Consider the following 26,429-nt stretch of genomic DNA (forward strand, 5'->3'; position numbering starts at 1 on the left):
TAAGATATCTTAATAGGTAATTACTTTAGGCTTTATAGACTTAAGTATTGGCTTTTTAGAAAATAATAACGGAATTATTTTAATATCTCCTTCTGAATTCTTCTATTAAGATTATTCGTAAACATTAAAATTAAAAAAATACTTTACTTGATTATTCAAATCATATTTTCTCATAAAATTAACAATCGTAATAAGTTCAAATAAATCCTTGATAAGCCAGTCTTTGTTGTAAATATAAATCAACTAATAAAAAGTTTTTCTATTTTCCGAGGATTCTCTGAAACTAATTGAAATAATCGAAATAGATTTGAAATCAAATAATTTAACATCCTTCCAAATACCTTTCGATATATAAAGATATTATAGATTTAAAAACCATTTTGATCAGTATTCACAAATAACAAATCAAATAACTTCTAAGGAATTGGATTTCGATATAACGAGATTATAAAGAGATATAAAAAAAAGTATATATAAATCAAAGTAATCAAAAGATATATATATATAATAAAAATACAATATAAATACCAACCAGACTCATAACTATTACAAAAGTAATAACTATATCTAATAATCACTTTAATCTAGAAATAGATATATAGAATAATAATAAACTAGATTGACTTGAAATATGATCCTTATAATCATATCTACTTTATATACCCTAATCAGACAAGGTACTCATCTAATTAGATATATAGAACATACAAATAAAATAAATGAAATAATATTAGTAATCATAAAAGTAAATACTCCAAAGAAGTACCAGGATTAGTGCTTGTAAGATTACACTATATAGTGAATTCCGTAACATTTCTTTCATTTATAATAATTATGTAATCATTTGAATAATAAAAGATTTCAAACAATCCGAGTCGTTTTTAAATAAATCCTAAATTACTATCCTAATATCTTTTTAAACTATAAATCTTGAAAATTCACAAAATTCTTTCTTTATATTTGAAAGATTTTTTTCTGTTCCCTTTTCAGTACTTCCTTCTTTCTATTATATATTACTTTTTTCTTATTTAACAAAATTAGTTTTATTTCATTCAAAATATCGAAAAGATCTATAGAAAAACAGTTAAACCTTTAAAAAGTAATGATTCGAAAAAAAAAAGAATTCATATAATCTATAGATGACTAAAAATATTGATATTAATAATTTGATCCTAGCTCTATAGATTTAATAAAAGAACTATACGTTCATAGAGTATATTACATATAGATGTTAAATCTTCGCCCTCCTTAAGATAGTATGAGAGTAATATACCGTAAAAAGTAATACAATTATCATTATAATTACTTATTATCAATTCATAATACAGTGAATTAATTTAGATAATTAATAGAATAAATTATTAAAAGTATAGTTCGTGTAATATCAGACTAGAGGGAGCTAGTAATAACTAATACTAATCGAAAGCTCTATTTTATATAAAGCTTTTCCTCTTAAATTTAGTTATATTGTATTTAATATAACTTAGCTACTAATACTCTTATATTCTACTCTATACTTTCTATTATATTCTCTACAGTGAGTTATACTTAAAATATTCAATCAAATATAATACAATTCTAATATATTTAATTTCTTCTATAACTAATATCGATTTAATCTTATAATTAATTTTATATTTAAATATATTATACGAATTATTAGAACTATTTTAATATGATTATTAGAATTCATTTTTGTAATATCAATTTCAAATATAAAGTTCTTGAATATTAAATATGAATCTTATTTTATTGATTTTGAATCTAAAGTTTATATAATCTTTAATTGAATTAATAATGATTTTTAAAAAATCGAGTATATTAGATTTATTATATATTAGAGTTAAAATTATTTGTTATTTTGAGATGATTTATATAATTTATTAAAAAAGTTAATAAGTATGATTTTTACTTCGAGAATACTCTTTTAATAAAATACTATATAAATCTCAATTTAAATCTTATTATAAATTTGATTATGAAAGAATATTTAAGTTAGATTTTCTAGCAATAACTCTAATCCTAACCCTAATATTTTATAAAGTATTATATTAGTTAATTGAATTCGATTATCTTAATCTTATGAATTTATAAACTATGTTTTCTCTAAAAGCTTAAAAACTTCCATTTAGATTGACTAGTAATATACGATTTCATTAAGGTCAAGTTATTTTGTAATATCGAAAATTTAAATTTGGGTCATAAGAAACTCCGTTCGCCGAGCTCCACGCAAAAAGTGAACAGAGGGGGATTCGAACCCCCGCGGGCTAGGCCCATGAGAATGCTAATTGATTGAATCAATTAAGTTGTTAAACTTGAGTCACACGCCATAACCACTCGGCCATCTGTCCTGTCAAATTCACGATGCAAAATCTCGTGTTGTTGAATCCTATAATGCAAGCAAATCTGCAAGGAAAATTTGCTGCACTATGTGGGGAACGTGAGGGGCTTGGTGCTTTGCTTGGGTAAGGTGCGGGGTGTTCGGATTGTTTATTCTCTTTTGAGTTCCAAGACGCTGTCAAGTAGTAACAACAGAAGAGCATCGCGAGATGATAGTTGTTCGTTTCTAAAGGTTATGAGCTTATTTTTCGTGGTCAACAAATGTTTCGTCAAAAATGTGTATAATTTATCTCTATATCTTTATCACCACCCAAGCTTACCAACGGTAGAATCCATAAATTTCCCTTGAATTCATTCATAATTTTGTGTCACTCTTAAGAGCCTCTGTTTGTATAATTATTTAGCGGAGTAACGAAATTGCTTTCCTAACAATCGGTCAAGAATTCCGGATCGCTTGTGAAAGTAACAGTGAATTGTACTGGGCCAAACGTGCGATACTGGCGGTGTTGTCATCGACAAAAGCATAAAGTGTGAAGGTACAATACCCGTTGGCTGGAGAAGGAAGAATCGCGGATGGAAATGTAAAAGGGGTAGTAGTTAAGAGCCATGTTATGACAATTTGCTTGTATGCGAGGGCAAGTTAAGATAGAAAAGTCTCAATTGAGACGGGAAAACAAATGACCGAAGGTGAATGATGTATAGTTATATATAACAACGAAGTCCAATAGATAAAAGGTATGGACCTTTTCACCTTCATTTACAACCTTGATAATGACTCAATCTCAGGATGAAGTCACGGTTGTATGTGAAGTTGGTCGTATGGCCAGAAGTAGGAAGCCCAGGCGATCATGTCCAAGAGATTATGATGAACCCTGGTGCTCTTGGTCATCAGTTATCAGATACCAACACCAAGGCGTCTGCTTCAGCAATTGAAGGGTATATTGTTGATTCGGAATCTATCGGTGATCATGCAGCTCCCCAGAGAACCGAACACGGGCTCGTGGCCAAAAAAAAAACATAAGGTCAGAAACAAATTCTTCGCTTTTGGTCGACGGGCTTGAAGAAATACAATTCGGAGAGAAGCACGTCAACTATAAGTTCCAAATAGAAATCAATCAGGTTTAGGATGGGTGTGCCATGAATTACATCAGCTCAAAACACGTTCTACAGCGTGAAGGTTAAATGAAAGGATAGGAAACATAGAAAAATAAATAGAATGTGTATATAGAACAGTTTAATTCTTAAGGCTACAGATCGAAATTGTCATGTGTTTGCTGATATTCAGAGAACAAGAACAAGAAGAAGAATATGTTCCCAGTGTGCCCGTTACAATCATCCTGTTGCACTTTTAAATCAACGCGTTGCATAACTAGTCTTTGCCCTACTTAGAATACTAGCATCTCATGTCCAAGTAGTCATACCAGGATCTCTAACTGCTGAACTGGTAGGATAGAGAACATCTCTTGAAGTAACCTGGTGCCTCAGAACCAATCGAGTTCACGAAAAGGTATTTGTGATAACAAATAAGACGTCCTAATCTGATCATCAGACATTGCTCCTTTGATATTAGTTGGTCTACGAACCACTGATGAAGATATCTCGTGTTTAACCTTTCATGTCTGATATATGACATGGGCCATCACTGAAGACATACCAAACAGCTGCATACCAAGAACATTATCTCCATTGTTCCATGCATTCAGTCCAGCCCTTAGCGAAGGAGATGGCCTTTGTACCACCAGGCCTTTCAAGATCCCGGAAGATTGTTTGTTGCAAGTCAATTTCAAGAGTTTTGAAACGAATGGTAATACACGTTTGGATAGCATTGAAGGGTCGGATAGCATTGAAGGGTCGGGATCTGTCGATGAAACTATTGCGAGTGATATGAAATGTTCTTGCGGATGTAATTGAATTGGTTGAAAATGGATTGAACCCGCAAAAATCATCGTTGGTTCATGTCCTGGTTGAGATATCCGATCTTTCATGAAGAGAATGTCTATGTCATCCAGCACATTTAACCCAACATCGCAAGTAAATCAACGGATCCGAAACAAGATTATTGGATCGCAGGTGCAACATTGCAGCCTCTAGGGATTACTATTGCCGTGGTGTGATGCAATTTGAACAACCAATGAGAAAAATGTCTGGATCGGGCCCACTTCGAGTTCTAGAGCTTGGAGTAAAATGACTGACATATCCAAAGGATTCATTGATGAGCTTCTTGTCCACATTTCCACAATAGGCATGAAAGATGAACTTGTAAAACCATTTTTTCGCACTTTTCTTCGATCGTCTTCTCTCTGATCATCCCTCGTTCTCGTTTCTTGTCACGAGTTTGCCTGGTACACTGCTTCCATCTCTGTGACTTGTTGAAACTCCTTGTCAATCCTTTCCTGAAATTCCAAAGAGACAAATAGATGGAAAATGATTTCACTAATTAATATAGCCTACTTTCTCATGAGGCTTTGATTTAAATTCCGACTGGGAAATAGACTCCCAGAAAGGTGTTTATGGCTAAGGTCCAGATCAAAAGTTCCTGAGAATCATGTCTCTGGGAGTTAAGACATCATGCACTTATGGTCTAGATATCGAGGAAGACTATATTTGACACGAGCAACTAGGGGGCCCATAATGCTGCAACAAACTTTCGACAAGAACGTCAGCTGTCGGGCGACATTTTTGATCAAAAGCCAGCATATTTTGAAGGAGTGAGGCCATCCACAAATCTCCCAACTCGTTAAACCATGGCCCTATCATATGTGAAGTCGCATAGTAGACGTAGGTCATTCTATCAGGTTCATCTGGTATTGGCTGGCTCCTGTATTCATGAAAGTCCTCGATGCGTTCGCCATCAGCCACAGTAGCCATCTCTGCAAAAACGCATCCCAGGGAGTAAATATCAGCAGGTCGGCCCCTTCGATCATCTGAAATTACTTCGGGGGCACTGTACATTTTGGTGATGCCTACTAAAGGCCCTTCTGTTGAACTTGTGACGCCTGCACTGAACTGGTGGGCGGATCCAAAATCAGTCAAATAGACTTGATCGCCCTTGCAAATTATATTATTTGGCTTGATATCCTTGTGTCTGATATTCTGAGAGTGAATATACGACACGGCAGAAGCAAGGCAACATTGCCAACCACTAAGCAGCTTCATGTCTTCTTCTGGAAAATCACTGTCACTAACTCGTTCAAGAAAATGGCCTAGATCTTCGTCACCAGCTGGAGATATGAGAATCCCAAATTGCCGAGGAGCTTTGATTGTCTCATAAGTGCTGATAACCTTGACGATGTGGTGATGAGAAAGACCCCGAAGAACTGCCACCTCTTGCTGGATCAGAGGCAATAGCCTTTTTCGCGAGAAGTTGGGGAGACGAATGATTTTCCGAGCAATTAAACCATTATGATCTCTATCATTGAAACGAACTGCATCAACTATTCCAAGAGATCCGTGTCCTAATTGTTTGATTGTAGTGAGTGGAACTGCTTTATTACTGGTATATTCTTCGTGAGTATATTCAATGATGACATCTTCGTGAGAGATCCTGGGCGATGGGCAGACTTTTAAGTCATATAAGCCGCTGCCTTGATCCTTCTCAGATGTAGCTAATGTAGCAAAAATGCTCCGCTCTGATGCGGCATTTTCGGTCGATATTTCTCGCCGTGCCATTTCAAAGTTGAGTTTCTGGAGTTTTGTTGCAGGTGATAGTGTAGGTAGTGGATCAGAAGAACACGGAATTGCAGAATCCTCAAAGCCCTGAGTTTCCCCACTATCAATAACTTTTGGCTCATATGAGACATCTAAATCGCCTGAAGGATAGGAAGCCTGACGGGGTATAGCTCCGTTTGGAATAGAGATCACTCTTTCACTACCAATCAAGCCGCCAAACCCAAATCTTGTCTTCCTCGCCGAAATTCTTGCCGATTCGCAGATAGTTTTGCAAGATTTGCAACTATACCCTTCGCTCCCCACGACTACCTTTCTTAGACAGCTTTGGCATCTCCACCATTCTGCCTCGAACCTACATGTACCAAGGCCCTCTATTTCTTCCGTCGACAACTTTGAAGATAATCCAATGTCTTCTTTGTGGAATTCTCGGAGGTGGGTTCTGTAATTTATTTTTGGCGCTCGAAAATCTGACCGAAGGAAACGGACCTTGGAACCTAATGCACTGGCAGTGCCTATTTGTGATTGGCATGAAGGATAGTCGCAAAGATGATAAGCTTCACCGTGGGCATTGACATAGTGTTCCATGAGTACTTGCTGAGAGGGGAAGCCACTTTGATGCTCTGGACATGTTCTAACATGGCATGGGTAGGAGATTGTAAAATCGTCCGAGAATTGGAAGGAAGAAGGCTGACTATGCATTGTAGGAATATTACTTTCGCTCGAGTTTTTACAAGCGTCAGCATCGGGCAATGCTGAAGCTACGGCTGCCTCTTTCTCAAATTTGATGTGATCTTGTTTTTGCCATCTTTCTTCTTTACCATTGATTGGGACTGCTTTGCTATCTCCATCTGCACAGCTCACTGGTCGTGCTAACAAGGATTGAACGCCATTCTTACAATTATCGCCCCGGACAACGTTTTTGGCTTCTTCAAATGTTGAATCTTTGTCTATGAGCCATTTTTTCAACATATTATACCTGGTCAGAAGCCCGGGATCACTCCTGAGTGAGTTGTAGCCATCGCTATGGGGTATAGTATGGTTTATTGTGATATTCACTGTAACCCACTTCTCCAGAGCTAGATCTGGCCGTTCTAAATTATCGAGAAACGTATCTGCTTGCTTGATTGAGTACTCCGCCAAATGAAGTAAGCCAAGTATGGAAGCGCCGGATGGTATATCGGATTTCACTGCCAGGAGGTCGTCTAAGTGACGATAGGGGCGTTTATACGCCTTCCACAATATTTCATTCCGTATGGGAAATCTCTTGGTAGTATGCACCGTTTCTTTTGGATTAAGTGCGCCCCTCTCAGAAATGCTTTCACTACAATCTTGGTCTTCGGCCTGTGCTCCCGGGACTCTTTGGTTTTGACGGTCGTCCAATACTTTCTGTGATTTTCTTGACTTTCTTAGAGCCACGTCTGTTTTTGATGTGAGATCGACTTCGCAATCCGGGGCGTCCTCTACAGGTCGCAGCCAGTCATTTGATGGCTTCAATTGTTCCCAAAAAAGGTTATGAGGTGTTGGCTTGCGCTGTTTGATGGCAAAAAACCGCCCAAGTCCCGGGAATTTCTCCTTCATCAGTTGAACTTCATCCTCATCGGTCTTTGTCATACCATTTTCCCGTGCGATAACGTTAAGTGCCCCGCTATCTCTCACAGATACAGATGTAGCAGAGGATTCGTCCATCGTCTCTCCATGCTCGATGGAAGCTTGGGATTGTTCCGAGATAGCTTGGGACGCCGAATCTTCCAAAATTTTGACATTATCTTTGGCGATAAAGTTATCCATAAATTCGACGACCTTGCCAGGTACGATCCCGCAATCATTGGAAGAATGCCACTTGTGTTTGACTTGCGATAAAGCCTGCAAGAAAAGCGATTATTGTACGGCATACCTTGCTAGGTATAGACTTCACCTCACGTAAAAGTCTGTAACAGTTATTGAAAGATGATACTTGTCAGCCGCCCACGCATGGGTGTTGCAGGCGACTAAACCGCTTTCGAGACGATGCATTATGATGCTTGCAAGTGACGACAGAGCTGAGGCGCGGAACAAATTGTAGAATGGTGGGATGGCTGCAAGAGAAAGTTGACCGACCGTTTGAATTTGTGATCATATCGTAAATTAAAAGAGAATCAAAGCGATGAAAGCAAATTGATCAAATGAGTGTTCTGATGGGGTGTGCATTTGACAATACCACCAATATCAATGTTGTAATATATTTACTCAGGTACCTCAGGTACCTACCTAGGTAGTATCTAGTGTGTGATGCAACGAGCATCTGAAAGAACCATGGCGCGTGCGTGGCTGGAGCAGTTTACCACGTGCTTACTTTGATTGTGGCTCATGAAGCTGTGCACAGACTCTTTCTTGGCAGAAACCTGTCGGATGAATATCCATATGGATATCCTGGAGATTTGAAAAGACAATTGAATCCAGAGCGATCGATCCTCGGTAGGTCAGTTCTATATCGAAACATCGCAATCCGCTGTCGAAGCTTTGTTTTGTACCTCGAACCTGAGATTTCCAAGTATTCTTTGGTCAATCGTCAACATGTCAACATGCACAAAGAAACGGCGCCTCATTGCTTGGATAGCCTACACACAAATACGTCATAGACGGGAGATGTTCAAGACTACCTAGGTTGGTAGCTAGCAATCTGAATTGTGATTGATCAAATCAACATTCCTATCCTTCTTTTTTTTACAATATTGATAAAATATATATGGGGATGCCATACGAAGCCAAGCTATCTTTTTCTTTCCCATGATACACAATATCGAATTCTTCCACTTCTCAATGTTCTTTCCATTACTCGTTGTATAACACTCGACAATATCCTCGTTTCATTCGATTCCGACATTGCTTTTACTCAGACGTTGGTCACATTGATACAGCCTTCCTCATTTGTCAGTTCGATCCAGAATCATGGATACACGTAATTCCCACGATATTCCGAGTCTCAACGACCCTCATGCTGTACCAACAGATCCCTATCGCGGACGCGCGCAACCAATTCACAATCTACCTATTAGAGTCGAAGCTCACGAAGAAGACATACCTACCGATAGCCATGCTCTGGCAGTCGCAGATCACGAAGAGAAAGGTGCAGCACAACTAGATCATGGAAATGTTGAAGTGCGAGATTTGGGCTGGAATGATCATCCTGACGATGTTCCTACCCCTCTGGTCGGGGGTCTACCAAACGAAGAATTATGGACTTTAGTTCGGCGATTCAATAAGCAGATGTATCATGTCAAATCGTTGCCAGAGCCACCACTTGGAGGTCTGGATTTGAATATTGCGGATGAAGAGGAGTTCTCACCAGACAAGTTGAGAGCAAATGTAGAGCGGCTGTATATGACAGTGATAGTCGGGCTTGTGACCTTTTGGAAACATATTGCAAGGTTAAGGTCATGGAGGGAAAGAGATCGAACAATGGCTTTCGCATCAGTCTACTTCCTGGCTTGGCTGATAGACTTCCTAGTACCAACCATTGTTGGCTTTTTGATCGTGCTCATAGCATGGCCGCCAGCAAGAGAACGCTGCTTTCCTCCAGCACCACCCGCACTTATTGATAGCACAACAGGAGGAATCAAGAAGCCGACCGCAGGCGTGCTGGGTAACGACACTAGCTTGACTGGAGCCCCCGAAAAATATCGAGGAGAGGCAGTCGAAAAAGAAGCCAGCAACTTCGTGAACAGCTTTACCTCCATTGCAATTAGTAGTACAGCAGGGAAACACCCCCAGGGAGATCCATCTGGTGATGAAGCCGCGCCCAGTACTCTCGAAGACGCAGCACCAGACCTAACAAACCTTGCAGTCCATGCCGCAGATGCAAAGGGAAGCAGTGCAGGAGATCAAACAAATAGCCTACATGATAAAACAAAGGAGCCAATGTCGGCAGCAATGTGGTCAAAAACCCGACCTGTCATGCATGCCATTGCTGACATATCTGATGGATGGGAGAGATTTGCAAATGCATTGTCTCCAACACCACCATTTCCTCGTGACACACCTCGACTCAAGCTCGCTGGCTGTCTTGCACCTTTGCTCCTCATCTCCTTGTTTACCAGTACCTATGTGTTCATGAAACTAAATGGGCTTTTCATCGGGTTCGGATTCTTTGGAGATCCATTGATTTGGCGAGGGCTTTCATACTTGAACCGCGAATTCCCGAATTGGCAGAAGCTATTGGAGATTAGAAACACTTTACTGAAAGGTGTCCCAACAAATGCCCAACTTACAATCACATTGTTGCGAATTGGTGAAGCGAATAAAGCTCCAATTCCACCACCTCCATCCTCGTCTCTACCGCCACCTGATGTCGCGCATGCTACAGCAGGAGAGGATCTCGATCACCTTGGTAAGTAGATGACGCTCCGTGAAAAGTAACATACTAATTCATTCAGAAGGCGTATCTGAGGCAGAAATGGCTGATGCCATTAATCCAGACATGCATGCGACAACAACCAGTATAGATCAGTCAAAACCTAAGAAGAAAGGCCACCGTCTGTTGGCGGCCTTTAAAAGTGTTACTAAAGGTGGTGTCGAGACTGCCCTGGGAACGGATAGATTGAAAGCTGCAGCTGGAGCAGAACACGCGAAAAATCGTCTTGGTGTTTTAAAGGATGGGACGGACGATCCGGCGGGCCCTATACGCTTTCCCTCTAGACATAAGGGCCGAAAAGGACATGCATATATCACAGCCACCGCAACAACCCCGGCATTGAGCTGGACGACGGAGAAAGAGGACATTGATCCTGTCTTTTCTATAGCGATAGCTGACATTATGGTAAGTTCCATCAATATACCTGTACACATCGAAAGATATATGCTGATATAGCGACAACAGGAGATAAAGAAGGTTGGTGGGCTAGGCTGGAAAAGTAAGCTTGTAGTAGGATGGGCTACATCGCGAGAAATTGCGGATGGACTCCTCGTCGTCGACAAAGCCGGGGACCGAAAACAACTTACCGCCATCGCATTACGGGAAGAATTGTTCAATCGCCTGATTTCAATGGGTGCACAAATGTGGGAAGCATGGTAGAAAGCGTTTGGATGCTCATTAGTTCTGGGTCTTGATTCCCTGCCCTCTTTGGCCTGCATCGATTCGATTGGATTGCAACGATAGTACAGAGGCGCTTATCGAGAATGTCAAATAATGTTTGTTGTCTTGAAGCGAATAGTGAAGGCATAGGTTCTTAGGTTTCTAGGTTTCTAGGTTCCTAGGTGGCCCATTGCTCCAAAACAATTTTCGAATAAAACTTGCTTGTTGTTTTTCAGGGTCGTCATTGCAGGTGCTCGGCAGTCAATAATGCTTGACCTCTTTATTACTGTAATATCGTACATCGTACTGCGTAAGGTTGCATAAGTGGTCGAAGAATGAAGTTTGAATGGCTGGGAATGAATTCTAGGTGGTTACCTAAGGTATATATTAATATTAATCCCCGATGTTTTATCGACACGCAAATTAGGTAAATTAGGTAATCATTTTGATTGGTCCATGAGCCTTATCGATTGACGTGGTCAATACAGGGGACAGGCACTTGATTCTTTTCTTGTATTCGTACCGCGTCGCGCACTTCATCAACTTTTTTCTCTTGACCGACACTGACCATAGATAGGTGCAACTAACATCTCAATTATACCCATGACGTATTTCAATATAGCTTCAACCTCCGGATTGCCAACCAGATTTGCTGGGATGAGCTCTTTGATACCGTTTTCAGGATTGGAAGTCTTGGACACTCTGAATGGAGGACAACAAAGGTAAAATCAGGATCTCAAGATCTGTTGTTCCTGGTTTTCTTTATCCGCTTTGCGAATTGATTTCTTGGGTGCGTGCTTGGGTGAATGTAATAAGGTAGGAGGAGAAGGAGAGTTTTGTTTTGTGTCATGCTATGGTCAATCAATTTCTTATATGAATGATTCATTTATCGTTATTTAAACAATCGTGGCATGGTTGGTGATTGAATTGTTCACAATTTCCTGTTTCTTTCAATTGTTGATCTCCTAAAGAGCAGATAAGTACTCGTTCATTCCATACATACCCACCACCTGGGTATCATCTATCAAAAATCATCACACATCAAATATTCCAATCAATCACTTTCCAAGATGCAGCCACTAGCTGCCATTCCGTTAGCTTGTTCCATCGTGACATTCGTGCTCGGCATGTTGTGTCTTTTCGCAGGCAATAAGCCGGGTTTCATGGAGGACTACCACATTGTGACAGTATGTTCACAAGTCTCCATTTCTAAAGAGACCGCTCTAATTACATACTCTCTAGCTCAATACCTCCGGAATTGGACAAGACCTCATACCTACAACAACCAGTGGTTCTGGTTCCACACCCACCTCTCTATCCCCAGGCGGAATCGTTAGTAGTCTCAGCAGCTTGATACCCCGTGAACCTGGAATTGGCGATGACATTGCAAATGCACTGGGCGATCTTGAAAACGACATTGCGGATAAGCTTGCGGAAACCTTGGGTATCGAAGAATGGTACTCACTTCATTTGATGGACATGTGCCAGGGATATTATACGCCAAATGCAACTTCTAAGGGGGCAGGATTCAACGTAAGCTCTTGCACGAATCAAACTGCTATGTGTAAGTACTACTACTCTTTAAATTATTCTGCTACTTAGATTGCTCATATCTTCTCACAGTCCACTTCGAGATCAGTTCCATCATCTCCGAACAATTATCTATCGGCCCCCTTCATCTGAATCTTAGTGACATAGGCTGGCCCTCTGCTATTCAAGATGGTCTCGACACACTCTCCACGGCTATGAACGCTACCTTCGTATTCTACTGTATCGGCGTTGCAGCCGCTGGTCTAGCAATATTAACTTCGCTCGCCGCCATCTTTATAACAGGTCGTCTCTTCTCCTTCCTGAACTGGGGGTTAGCATCCCTGGCCCTCCTGGCTCTTACTATAGCCTCAATCATCGTCACTGTTCTCCAAAACAAAGCTGCAGAAATTATCAATAAATTTGGAAATGACATTGGAGTGTACGCATATAAAGGACAGAAGTATCTCATCCTGACATGGGCCGCTACAGCTGTTATTGCTGTTGCGACTATTGCTTGGGTAGGCATTTTCTGCATTGGCCGCAGACAAAAGGGACTTGAATTCCACGAGAAGGGTCGATTTGGAAAGAAGTCGAGACAGAGTGAGAGTAGCGAATTTGCGAGAAGGGGCGCGTAGATGTTGTGTTCTATTTTGTGGCCCAGAAGGTTCTTTTGAGTATGTGGATAGACGGATAGATTGTGACGAATTTCTTTGATCAGATATCTGCAGATATTTGGCATAATCAACATCCATTTATCTTCTTGTACGGCTTAATGGGAAGATGGCAGTAAGAAGAGGCGAAATGGATTGCCAAATGCATGCAAAGTTTTAGCAGGAGAATGGCGTAGATAATCATTCGGATAATGGTTGTATTACAACGAGATACCCAGACAAGTAGAGAGAATGCAATAAAGCACTATTAATGTATGTCGACCAGTAGAAAATAATGGGCCTAATGAAATCAATAGACACATACCTTCTTACGGTTACGCAGTACAATAGCACATATTCTTGAATGCCAGAAATTGAGGTAGATATCTGGGAGGGTGACAGGGTTTGATGAGCGCCACTCAAAGCTGGAATACGATGCTTTTGTACGGGAAGATAGCCTCACTATTATGACTATGATAATTTCTGATGGCGAGGGTCTTTGGATATTCTGAGATGAGTCTGTAAATTAGCGCATCACTTGTAACAAGTCACGTGAGCACTGGTCCCACACCTTGGAGCGTGCAATATATCAGCAAGGTTGTTCTTGTGTGTATGTAATATTTGATTTAGACCTCTCTATGACAGCGCCCTATCCTATCCATGTATACTGCAAGCTCTTAAGCGTCATCGATAACACTTTTCTGTGTAAAATGAGTTGCGTTCAACATGTATCAGCAGTTTTTTACATGAAAGAACCAGCTAGGTAATCTTCCTCTTCCTCTTCCTCTCCCCCTTCTTGTTGCCCTTCCTGTCCCCTTTCCCATTCCTCCCATTCACTCTCAGTGTACCCTTCATGCGTTTGTCTCCATGTTTTATTCCAGTCTTTCAATACAACCAATGCTTCCTCTTTGCCTAGTATTGGTGGATCTAGCCATGTATCTGTCTCGCCGAATGAACCCGTTACTCTTCTCCAGAACAGGTCTCCTTCTTGATATAGGTCATATTTCCTCAAATTTTTCCGCATATCTCCGAATATGTATTCTGTGTTAGGTTGCATTGACACAAGAAGTGCATCGCGTCGGGGTATGATTTCATTTATTATTGCCTGGTTTTCTTCGTAACGAGTCGCGGCCTCTTCTGGTCCCAAGGCCTTCTTCCATAAGTCCGTCTGTAGATCTTCATTTTCCTCCTTTAATTGCACAAGCTTATCCATCCATGTTGAATATTCCCAATGATTTTGTAGTACATCGTTCCAACGTTCTGTCAAATCTTCGGTGAGTACAGTTGCTGGTAATTCTCGACCTTCAAGATTCACATGAATCAAGTCTGTTGAAGATTTCGCCCCTATTCCCCATTTATTAGCCCATGGTCTGCTAGAAGAGTAGAAGAGCTACTTTACTTACTGGGACTGTTGCGTTCGTCGTCATTATCACCGTGCTTTGCACTTCTTCTCCTTTCACTTCTGAGATCGGCAATCTCTAGTTGAAGGTTCTTATTTTCATTTCTCAATCCAGCCATGTTTTGCCTCTCAGCGGCGGCTTCAGTTTTTAGCTCAGTGACCATTTGCCTAGTATCCTTATGTGCTTCTCTTTCGACTCCGAGGTCGACCTTAAGTCGCTCCGTTCGCTCTCTTTCGTCATTTTTTTCCTGCTTCAACTGTTCTATTGTCTGCCTTGCTATTAAAATATCTGGATCTTCACGTTGAGTGGTGTAATGAATACTTTCACGGATAGTCCGTTCGAGACTCCTAATTTGTCTGCGCAGAAACTCCACATCATCACTAGTTGAGACCCGTGGTGCGATTGGTGGTGCTTTGGAGCTTTGAAACCACGATCCCCACCACGAAACCTTTTGATCTGACTGTATAGCCTGAACCATTCTTTTGATTTGTGATGAAAGCAGGTCGAACACTTTGAATGAGTGCAACCTTATCCTTTCTAAGCCGGGGCTGGTATCACAAATTGGAAAACTTATTGACAACGTAGTAATTTGTTTATTGTTGTTTCAAGAAGTTCGTTCAATCTGCATTCTTGAAGTATAAATAACCTTTGACTTTGACTTGCTATGTCAAAATCCTGGATCATACGGCGATCTCTTAGGCCAATACAATTTGTCTTTATTCACTGAAGACAATCTACGCCGTACCGAAAGCCGAAAACGGAACTGTAGTGACAAAGAATTCTAGCCTATTATTTGTTCACTGCCATGCTCTATCAAAATCATATTATATTACGGACTGGCAATTATGTCAAGAGGACTCCTCATAATATTTTTTGCAAAGAAAATTAAAACATTCAAGAATGGCTCACCAAGGAGGCAAACAGGGAGAAGGTGGTGGGCGGGGAGGTTCACCAGCAGCTTGGGGTCGCGGTGGCTCTGCGAGGGGCAATGAATTAGGAGTGAATCGTAGTGCCTCTGGGAGAGGCGGTGGGCCAGCTCGTACAACTAGTGGGGCAGCGAGAGGTTCACCAGCTCTCACAAAGGGTAGAGGTGATGGGACAGCTCGAGGCGGTGGCCATGCTGGAACAGTTTCGGGTAATGTGTCATTAGCATATAGGCCTGCAGCTGGAGCCTTGACCCCGTCCGTGACCATACCGACATCACAGGGCCGAGGTCAACCGGCTCCATTGAAAGGAACAGCGCCCGTATTCCAGCCAGGGGTACCATTGGGTGCAAGTTCTGTTTCATCAATACCGCCCTCCGGCCAACCTGGAGTAACCGCAACAGCGCCTTTGCCAACCTCTGGGCAGCTTGTTCCTTTGCCCGATCCTAGGATGGAACTTCCATATGAAGGTCATGAACTTCCTCGATTTCCTCATGAACCTTGGGAACATGGGAAAGCAATGCTAGACAATCCATTTTGGTACGATCCAGTTCCTGGTACCATCATAGTAGACGGAGTAGAGAAGCCGAAGCTTGATAAGAAGCTTTATGAAGCTGCGGGAGACAAACAGCCCGAATGTAAACCACCCCCATTGTATAACGAAGCAATAATGCAAACAGCGCCATATAAAAGGATGGAACGGTATGGATCGGTAGAAATGGCACGTGCTTACCATCACGGGGACGTAATATGTGCAGTCGAACACTACCCCGACTTTGCCAGAACAATTCCGGAACAAAATGATAGATACCGAACTGACACAGTCTTTGGACCTGTTTTCTCGAAAGAACGTAAATATATTGTTCTTCAAAAATATCGCGAGCATTGTGTTGTGATACCAATATTTACACACACAGGAAGAGGCCTTGCTGCCAAGCCACAGGCGGTAAGGGAGCATTATATATCAATACGGGATGGAGACCGACCTAATCAGGCTCCCCCAGAGAACAATCATGGTAGTCTCCAAACGCATAGATATCCGCAATTTGAAGACCAGCGAGGACGAAGGGTTCCAAATTTTCACATCATGTCAGATAAATCTGCCGCTTATTTCGTTTATCCGATATGTCATAGATATTCAGTACCATGTATCTTCGAGTCGAGATTACGGACAGAAAGTCTCGATTACCTCTTACATATCTATTTGAACTATGGTCCGAATCCGTCCCCAGAATATTTTACGCATAGGAGAGATCGGCGGATTACAACTGCGGGGGATAATGTAGCACAAGGGATGTAGCAAGGTGTATTCGGCATTTTCTTCACATAATGTTAGATCCAAAATCCATTTCCTTTTAAAAATATGAGCGCCTCTGGACGTCTGTAGCGTCTGCGATGGATAATCTAGGGCAGAGTTGTATTTAAAAAGAGTACATCACCTTGAGGACAGGATGCGCTTTGAAAATAAGAGATGCTTAAAAATGATTTAGTGTATAGCAAAGTGAAAATTACACTGGGAATGAAGCTGGGGATCTGGACACTCAGGCTTCAAATCAATTTGCACAACCCACATCCCGGTTGCTTCTTGTAAACTACATCAATATGAAGAACAATTTGACTTTACACTACCTCAGTATTGATGACGAAACGCGAAAGTGGGTAAAATCATTTGAACCAGCGCATCAGTTACGTGTTGAGGTATATTGTTCCTCACGAATGTGATATTATCATCCAGGTCATACAAATCACGGGTCTATGAGAAGGTATCTGAATAATCCTCGGAGAATATGAGCTTCTAAAGGGCAGTTATCACTTGTGTACTGAGACATGAATCTGTCTCCCAAAATCCCACTTTTTTCCGAATATGTCTATTGAATATGACAAGAATGCAACCAAACAAAGGAGGTAATGCAGTATAGTTCTCAGGAGTCTCCAGATCCGACTTCCCGTCTATGCATTTATTTCATATGCCCTTCTTCTTCTTCTTTGTCCGCCACCTTTCCTTTGCTTTGTGATCCTTTCATCTTGATCATTCTTGGATTTTCCCACGCCCCCCATCAACATTTCTTTCTCTCTGGAACCGATCCAGCAAATATGTATACATGCAATCGTACGCCATGGCGTCTTTGATCTAGGCTAAGTCTTCTTTCTACATGAAAACTTTGAATTATTAAGGTACCCGACATATTCATAATCGGACCTGTGTGATTCAATTTGATGCCCTCTCCTCCACGCCAATACAACCTCATTCGATTATTATTTCCCTCTGTTCGTGAGTCCACACTACGAATTCGTTACAATCGTTAAAGCTCCATTTCGAACCCCAAATAAGCTGTCTTTGAAAACAATATTACCCAATATTACGTCTTTCAATTATTCGAATGTGTCCTGAGTATTTGAGTTCCTTGTTCGTTGATTTTATGAACTTGATACATATTTGTCGCAATAAAGAACGACGGTATGTCCAATCACAGGATCAGAGTCCCGTATTCATGTTACTTCTTGGCTAGTTCATTTTTATGATTTTACTTTTTCGGTTTTGTGCTGAGCAGGTGAAGGACTTGATAGTATTTTTTTCACACAACGCCATTCATCGGCAGCATCGAGTTGTTTTTAGTCGATAGCTCAAATTTCAGTTGCAGAAATCTTAAATTTAGGATCGGGGGGGGGGGCGGGCAAAAGGAAACAAAGTTTGGTTGATAAGTAAGTACTGCAAAGTCTGCATATGGATTTGAGAGAAATCGAAACATATACCGAGAAACAATGTCAAGCTAGTACCAGAGGGATAAGAATGAGATTACTTCTACCTCACAAACTGATCTCAGATCAACTATCAGTGACGATCATAGCGTATGAAGTTGAAATATGACATCATGACACCTTGCTCGCTAATCTTTCCAAGCCTGAAGTTTGAGTCACTCTTATTAGCTTCGCGTCAAAGTTCAACGGTCTGTCATTGATCTGCCCCTAATTAATTTAAGCGAGTCTAGTGCAATGATCTTCCTCTTGAAGTTGGCCTCGCGTGGCACTATTTAGCAATTTTTTTGACAGATATGACAGATGTGTTTTTTTGTCCATTTTTGACGCACTTATCGAGGATGAGTGCGTAAGATAAAAGACCAGAGGGGAAGAGTTTATTACGAAGTACGAAAACTAGTCGATCTTTCCTCACTTAGTGCCTTTCTTTCAATTCATTTCATAATTTCTTCACTACCTAAGGATCTTTTTTTTTTCACTTCAACTTTCACCACCAAATCCTCGACATACAAGTCGAACGCGAAAAGTCTACACAACTCGATTCACACAACACTTTCATGAAGATATTGTCAAAATGAAGGTTTCAAAAGCATATGTCTTCGTTCTCATCACCTTCTTCAACCTGAACACCGCAGCAGTGATTCCAGAAACCACTACTATAGACGGAAATCTGGTCCCATTCAACATGACCACTCCCGAAATCCCCCCACCATTTGTCGTCCTCTCCTCCCCTCCCTCCCCCACGAAGACCAAACGTGACGAGGCCAAAGAATCCTACAGAATAGTCCACGTGTATCAGAAACCCTGGCCTTGGCAAAGAACGAAACCAAAAACAAAGCCCAAGGTTACACCACGTCCATGCCCATACCCCGAGACTCGCCCATGCATCACGCAAAAAGAGATCGATCAAGGATGGCATGATAAGGCAGGGTGTTACAGCAGATCCTTGTTTTTCACCTGGGGGTCTACACATTGTTGGGACGCAGGAGATGATTGTGTTAAACCAGATTGCAGATATTGAACGTGAGCTAGTGTCCCCGGCTATTATATATAGAGATATTAACTTGTAGTAGCTAAAGAAATTAATAATAGATTGATTCATCATACAAAGTTTGAACGGTCAAGCCAGAAGAGTTCGATTACCTAGATATAATATCAGTAGGTAACTATTGGTTTGAGAAGGATACGAAAGACGTAGTATCTATATATCTGTAGGTTCTAAATGTCTATATTGTATTGTATTTAAAGAGTTAGCTATATATAGAAGATAATAGGTTTTATTTAGATATTAAGGAAAGAGTTAGCTTTTTTGTATTTACTTAGATTTGATATAATAGTTATTAAATCAAAGTCATTTATTTATATTTATATATTCGAAATTCTTTCTTATAATTTTCAATGTATATAGTTCAAAAGAAATTTATAAAATTATAAAAATTTGCTTTATTAATTAAGGTCTCTAATCTTTAGTAATAAAAATAGCTTTTTCTATTCTCTTTTTATTTATTTATTACTTTCATATTAATCTTATTTATATCAATTAGATTATGAAATACTTTTTTGAGTTAATTATATAGATCAAATTATTAATAATAAATCAAAAGATACTTTAGATTAATATATAGTTATAATATATATCTTATAGGCTTACTATCTATATATATTATATATATCTATAAACTTTACTAAAAAAAATTAAAAATTATTATATTATTTTTCTAGTTGAGATAAAAATTAATATTCTTGAAATTAAAAATAAAATGATTAAATTTAGATAAAAAATTATGAATTTAATTCAGTTGAATTACTGATTCTCATTTTAAATAAAATTATTATTTTTGATAATAAATATATTATTATCAGAGAGTAATCATCTAATAGGGTTTATATAATAGATCTACTATTCTAAACTAATTGAAATAGTTTATAGTTTTTATAAGTTAATAATAAAATTAATTAATCTTAATGTTATGTTCTGATTATTATAGGGTATATATATAGTAGTAAGCTATTAGAAATCGATCCCTAATACTATGTCTTTTAGGATAGATTATATATATAGTATAGTGGTAAAGCTTATAACTTCTATTGAATCTACTTATATAATAGAGTATTAAGGATCTTATCTTATAGATATTGTTCTGAGATCTCTTATTAGATATACTTTGATTAGAATTGGATTAATAATTTATTGTAGGTTATGAGCTAGTATATAAGTATATAGTATATATAGTATATAAGAGGGATTAGATTAGTATTAGTTTATTATAGGAAGCTGGTTCGTATTAATAACTAAATAGCTTTGAAATGTGTGATTTTTATAAAATAGTATATGATATATCTTATTTCTTATTCTATATTCGAAGGGGAAAGGCCTTATTTTATACTTTTTTTCTACCAATCTAGCTTTCTATTATTGTAAATCTCTTCCTTTTTTGATTATTCTATTAGATATAGCTCTTCTTTCTTATTCCTTATTCGATTTCACTATAATTATATTAACCTAGCTATGTATAAGTTGAAAGAGCTAATAAAGAATCGGTTTTCCGGCCGTCCTAGGCTAGTGGCCTTAAGCGACGATCACGTGATATGATCATGTGACTTGGTCAGGTGACTTGGTCAGGTGATCCTGTGATTCGCTCCCAGTATACTATACGAATATAGAACTATATATATACATATATATAAAAAGATATATTATTATATTATTTTCATATAAAAATAATACAATTAATTGGAAAAATGAATTTATAAGGATGAGTATATATTTGCTTAATGATTAAATATTCTGAATTCATTAATAATATTAAATTATTAATAATAAGGATATTAGATAATAGGATAGTGTTAATCTATTATTATAAATTATATAGTTAATTATATATTATTAATAATAATCTCTATTTAGTTTTTTCGGGACGAAAAGATTAAAGAGGAAGGCTCTGTTATAAGGTATATATATAATAATAAACTATTAGAAATCGATTCCTGATATTATACCTTTTGGAATAGATTATATATATAATATAGTAGTAAAGCTTACAACTCCTATTGAATCCGCTTACGTAACACTGATTACAAAGGTATCTTATTCTGAAACTTTTATTTAATAAATTTGAATAAGAATAATTATACTTTAAATTTAATCCTAATAATTAACTCGATTATAATTACTATATTTCTAATATAATTCTATATTTATAGAATTAGCTTATTTTTAATTAATACTCAAATAAATCCATACAAAATAGAAATAAATATCAAGAAAAATCATTTAATAAAATTCATATTTTAAATCTGTTATTTCGAATCGATTAAAATACTTTATAGCTTTTATAGATTAATAATAAAATAAATTAATTTTAATAAAATATACAAGTTTTTATTATTTTATTATTACAATTAATTCTTTTAATGTTATAATAATATTAAATGATTTAACTAATATTTATTAAAGATAATAATATAAGTATAAAATATATAATATAGATTTAAAATAAATTAAATACATAATTAAATAATAATCTAAAGAGATATATATTTAAAGAGATCTTTAATTATTAAATTATTAAATTTCTTTTATCTAGATTTCTTACATATAATTAAATTTAAAAGATTAAAAATAAAACAATTAAAATTTAGATTTTATATATAAATATAAATTTGAAATAAAATTATTCAAAGAAACAATATTAATATGAATATTCAATTATTTTTAAATAAATCTAGAATAAGTTCTTGAAACTTTCAATATATCCAATAACTATTTTGGAAATCAAAAACATGATTTTATTAAAATTCAACAAAATTATTTTGAATTGATTTATATTACAATAAATTTAATTAATAAAATTATGATTCTTATTTTCATAATATAGTTTTATGAATATAAATTTAAACTTTACAGATTTATAAAATAAAACAAAATATATGTTTTTTAAATACATTAAAAAATATAAATGATTCTTTTCATTTATTTAAAATAATATATTTCAAACATATATTATTAAATATAATAATTGAAAACATATTTTTTATGTTTATAACTTCTTATATATTCTTTAAAATATATAATATAGAGATTTCTAATATAATTCTAGAAATCATAACAACTTACTAAATTATTAAAAGTAATTCCTATCGAAAAAACTAGTATAAATAGTTAAAATATAAAAAATATAAAAATTATTATAAAAACTTCATTATCATTATTATTATAATAAAAATATTAATTAATTTTACGTAAATCACTATCTTATATAATACTACGTAATTGAGCCGGATACTCCTTCGGAGTATCTACTTTTATAATTTTAAAATACTCTTTTATTCTATATTTCAGTAAACTCTAATATCTAATTAAGTAACTCTATCACCCGATTAGAGTATATAAGATCAATATGATTCTTCTAATTATCTTATAAGTTAATCTAGTTTATTATTATTATATATACCTATTATATAATCAAGATAATCAATCGATATAGCTATTTTTTCGTAATAATTAATAAAACAATCCTTATTATTATTATTATTATTATTATTATTATTATTATTATTATTATTATTATTATTATTATTATTATTATTATTATTATTATTATTATTATTATTATTATCTTAATGAATCTACTATCTAATATTGTTAGAGTAGATAATAGTAATGAATCAACTAGATGTAATATAGTATAAAGACTTTTCATTAATTCTTCTAAACTATAAAAATTCTATAATTTATAATTATATATGGATTGGCATTAGCCCGAAGTAGCCCCACAGGGGTTATTCATATGCCCTTATTAGCTTTTATACAAATTGATTATAACAAAACCCTCTATATTACATATTATATTCCAAAATATGTATATTTATCTTCTAAATTTGATTTATGTAATATAAGAGAATGGGGTATCAAATAATTATATCTAAATTACATTCCAAAAGAAAACAAAAACACTATAAAACTATAAATAATTAATAAATAATATTTCAATGTACTTACCGTTCTTATTAATAGATTATTAGGGATTTATAAGTTTTTTTTAATTTTCCAAGTTTTTTTTCTTTCAATAAATTGTTCTTTATTATCCCTTTATTTATTCTATCCTTTTATTTATTCTTATCTTATTATAGCTATTTCTCAATCTATCAATTCTTAAGCAATTATAGCTTAATCTACAACAAATTCTATTGAATTAATTATCCCTATATACCTTTATTACTTTAAACATATTATATTCTTTATTTTTAAAGATTTTTGTTATTATAATAAAAATCCTTATATTAAATATAATTATTATTATATTCAAAAAAAAGTTTATTAATTAATATTTTTTTGATATATTTCTAATATTAATTTATTATATCAAATTTAAGTTTTTTAATAAATTATTTTTGTTGATAATTAAAAGAAAAAGAATATTAAGATTATAATAATATATCGAAATAAATATTATATTAAAAATATAGAGATCTTTTTATAAAAAAAGAATAAGTAAAATAATATTAAAAAACCAAAATTATTTAAAATATTATCTTTATTTGTTATAAAAAAATTAAATTAAATAAACAATTTTATAGAGTATCTTATAAACTTATATTAAATTATTATTAATTACTTTTTATTTTTTGTAATAATATTTAATTAATTTTTTGAATTTTAGAATAATTTACTTATATTAGATATTACTATTCCAAATTCTATTATAAGATTGGTAGTTATAGTAGATTTGAATAATGAGAGCGATTTTATGGTTTCAGTTGTTCATCTTTATACTATTAATACTTCTGCTCTATTTTCTGTTTTCTTAGAAGGTAAGATTTCAAATGCTGTAAATATATTAGTTGGTTTGAAGGGTTATAGATCTTTTTGTATTAATATTTAATTATTATTTTGTCTTTATTTCTGTATTTATTCCTTTATATCTAAAAAAGATTGCCTTAGGTATTTTGATAAATCTTTTTTTGATTTTAATAGTAATAAAAAGAATAATCCTTTTTTCTATCAAATCATTAATATCTTTCAATATTTTAATATTCCTTGTATTTCTAAAGGTAATATTAGTATTATTATTCCTCAAGCAAAAAAGTATGTTATTAGAGATTTAATAATTTCTATTTATTAATTTATTATTAAAATCTCAGTTATTTAAGTTATTCTTTTTCTTTATAAAACTTTTTATATAATTTTTAAATAAAAAACAATATTGATTATTATTAATTCCCTTTCAGATTCTCAATATCGGAATACTAATACTTTATTAAAAGTTAAGATTTCTTATATAAATTGTTCTATTTATATTGGAAAATCTAATATTATTATAAATTCTTTTGAAAGTATTTGATTTTATAAACATTTATGGATTATTAATAATTAGTTAATAAAGATTTGAATATTTAACAAAGCCCTTATAAAAAAAAAAAAAAAAATATAAATAAAAATAAAGTAGATATATTTTTAACAAATAAGGGTAAGTAAAGTAATAGCAATGTAAATAATATTATTTTTAAAGTTTTCCTTTTTATATTGGATTTTTTTGATATGTAAGATAAAAGAATTAATTTTTATTATAAAATTCTTTTAATATACTAATATAATAATATTTTTATAACAGTATCCTTATATTAATTAAAGATGTATTTTTACCAGAAATAAAGCTTTATAAAAAAAATAGTAATAATCTTATCAATCAAGTATTAATAAAAATTCAGATAATATCGATTTTGATATTTATAAATTGAAGCCTAAAGCATTCCAAAAATATTAGAATAAGTTAATATACTTAACAATAATATATGGTATATCAGTAAATAAAAAGTTGTATTTTTATTCTTATCAGGATATAAAGAAATAGAAAAAGGAATATTGCGAATAGCTTTGTATTATTGATAATTTGCTTGTGGGTACATAGCAGAACCCTATTATCTTATAGCTTTTTTTTTTTTTTTTTTAAACTATATATTGATAATTCTCTTTTTTTATTATATTCTTTTAATACTTTTTTTGTATTATTGAGATTGTAGAAGGCTTCCCACATATCTTCCGCTGGTTGATAGCCTTTCCATCAAACTAGATATGATAGTCTTTCCATCAAACTAGATATTAAATACTTTTGCCTCTTTTTTTATATACTATAATCTTCTCCACTTTATATTTCAAATGATTATTTATCTCCTCTGGTAACAATAGGTTAGTGATATTCTATCGTTCATGCTATAGTTTTAGTAGGAAAACATAAAAGATATTGTAAATTTTATAAATAAATAATAGTTTGAGTTTATATGCTTGATTATTAATTTTTATATTTATTATTTGAAAAGGGTTTATAAATCTATTTAAAAACTTTTTTTTGAATTAAAATTACTTAATATTTTGAATGTTTAATATTATTTTGTCTTTAATATTATATTATTAGATTACCATGCCATTTGTATCCTTTAATTTTTAATCTATAGCTGCTTACCACAATTTTTTAATTTTTTTTTTTTTTATTAAAAAAAGCGATTTATTTATATACTATTAATACCCTCCCTATAACATCAACATCCTCGTTGATATAGTGGAATATTGATAGAAATCTATACATCACTTAAAATAAACTTGTTTTTATTATACTATACTATATAACATTATAAATAAACTCTACAAATAATAATAATAAAAACTAATCGTTTTACCAATAATTAAAATAATAACTAATATAATAAATCAGATTTTAGTTTTATTACTCTATTTACCCATTAATTTAAAGATAGAATACAATAAACAATTTATATCATATTCACAAAAAAAAAAAAATTATTTTAAAATTTACTTATAAATTATAGTTTTCTATTTAAAATAATATCTTCCAATGTTCTGAAATTCTTAAATATATTTTACATTAATGTTTAAATGAGTTTTGGTGAGGTAATTGTTTTATTGATGAGTATGTATCGGGCAAGTTTTATAAATTTATTGATAATTATTAAAACTATATTATATATATACTTATTCAATTTTAATAGGGGTAAATTTATAATAAAATTTATAATTTTTTTTTTTAAAATCTATAAAGAATAGAAAAAGATTATAATTTGTTGTAGGGTTTATATCTTTTAATAATGGTTT

The 26,429-nt window shown here is 34.8% G+C and overlaps 6 protein-coding genes across 6 annotated transcripts; 4 read left to right on the forward strand and 2 right to left on the reverse strand.

The window, feature by feature from the left end:
* Window positions 1-4,938: 4,938 nt before the first annotated feature.
* Window positions 4,939-7,797, reverse strand: EAE98_012066 (uncharacterized protein; the record flags this gene model as incomplete). The annotated part of the gene is made up of 1 exon (XM_038959690.1): window positions 4,939-7,797. The coding sequence occupies one exon, from the start codon at window positions 7,795-7,797 to the stop codon at window positions 4,939-4,941; it is 2,859 nt and encodes a 952-aa protein (XP_038803903.1).
* Window positions 7,798-8,937: 1,140 nt separating this feature from the next.
* Window positions 8,938-11,059, forward strand: EAE98_012067 (uncharacterized protein; the record flags this gene model as incomplete). The annotated part of the gene is made up of 3 exons (XM_038959691.1): window positions 8,938-10,375; window positions 10,425-10,804; window positions 10,865-11,059. 3 exons carry the CDS (start codon window positions 8,938-8,940, stop codon window positions 11,057-11,059), a joined length of 2,013 nt encoding a protein of 670 aa, XP_038803904.1.
* Window positions 11,060-12,129: 1,070 nt separating this feature from the next.
* Window positions 12,130-13,224, forward strand: EAE98_012068 (uncharacterized protein; the record flags this gene model as incomplete). The annotated part of the gene is made up of 3 exons (XM_038959692.1): window positions 12,130-12,246; window positions 12,302-12,623; window positions 12,683-13,224. The coding sequence occupies 3 exons, from the start codon at window positions 12,130-12,132 to the stop codon at window positions 13,222-13,224; spliced, it is 981 nt and encodes a 326-aa protein (XP_038803905.1).
* Window positions 13,225-13,981: 757 nt separating this feature from the next.
* On the reverse strand, window positions 13,982-15,117 carry EAE98_012069 (uncharacterized protein; the record flags this gene model as incomplete). Its single annotated transcript, XM_038959693.1, has 2 exons — window positions 13,982-14,583; window positions 14,643-15,117. The coding sequence occupies 2 exons, from the start codon at window positions 15,115-15,117 to the stop codon at window positions 13,982-13,984; spliced, it is 1,077 nt and encodes a 358-aa protein (XP_038803906.1).
* Window positions 15,118-15,539: 422 nt separating this feature from the next.
* EAE98_012070 (uncharacterized protein) lies at window positions 15,540-16,862 on the forward strand (the record flags this gene model as incomplete). The annotated part of the gene is made up of 1 exon (XM_038959694.1): window positions 15,540-16,862. The coding sequence occupies one exon, from the start codon at window positions 15,540-15,542 to the stop codon at window positions 16,860-16,862; it is 1,323 nt and encodes a 440-aa protein (XP_038803907.1).
* A 2,031-nt stretch (window positions 16,863-18,893) lies between these two features.
* On the forward strand, window positions 18,894-19,340 carry EAE98_012071 (uncharacterized protein; the record flags this gene model as incomplete). The annotated part of the gene is made up of 1 exon (XM_038959695.1): window positions 18,894-19,340. One exon carries the CDS (start codon window positions 18,894-18,896, stop codon window positions 19,338-19,340), a length of 447 nt encoding a protein of 148 aa, XP_038803908.1.
* Between the last annotated feature and the right edge of the window lie 7,089 nt (window positions 19,341-26,429).

Source organism: Botrytis deweyae (assembly GCF_014898535.1).
Source record: "Botrytis deweyae strain B1 chromosome Unknown BDEW_058, whole genome shotgun sequence".
NCBI lineage: Eukaryota > Fungi > Ascomycota > Leotiomycetes > Helotiales > Sclerotiniaceae > Botrytis > Botrytis deweyae.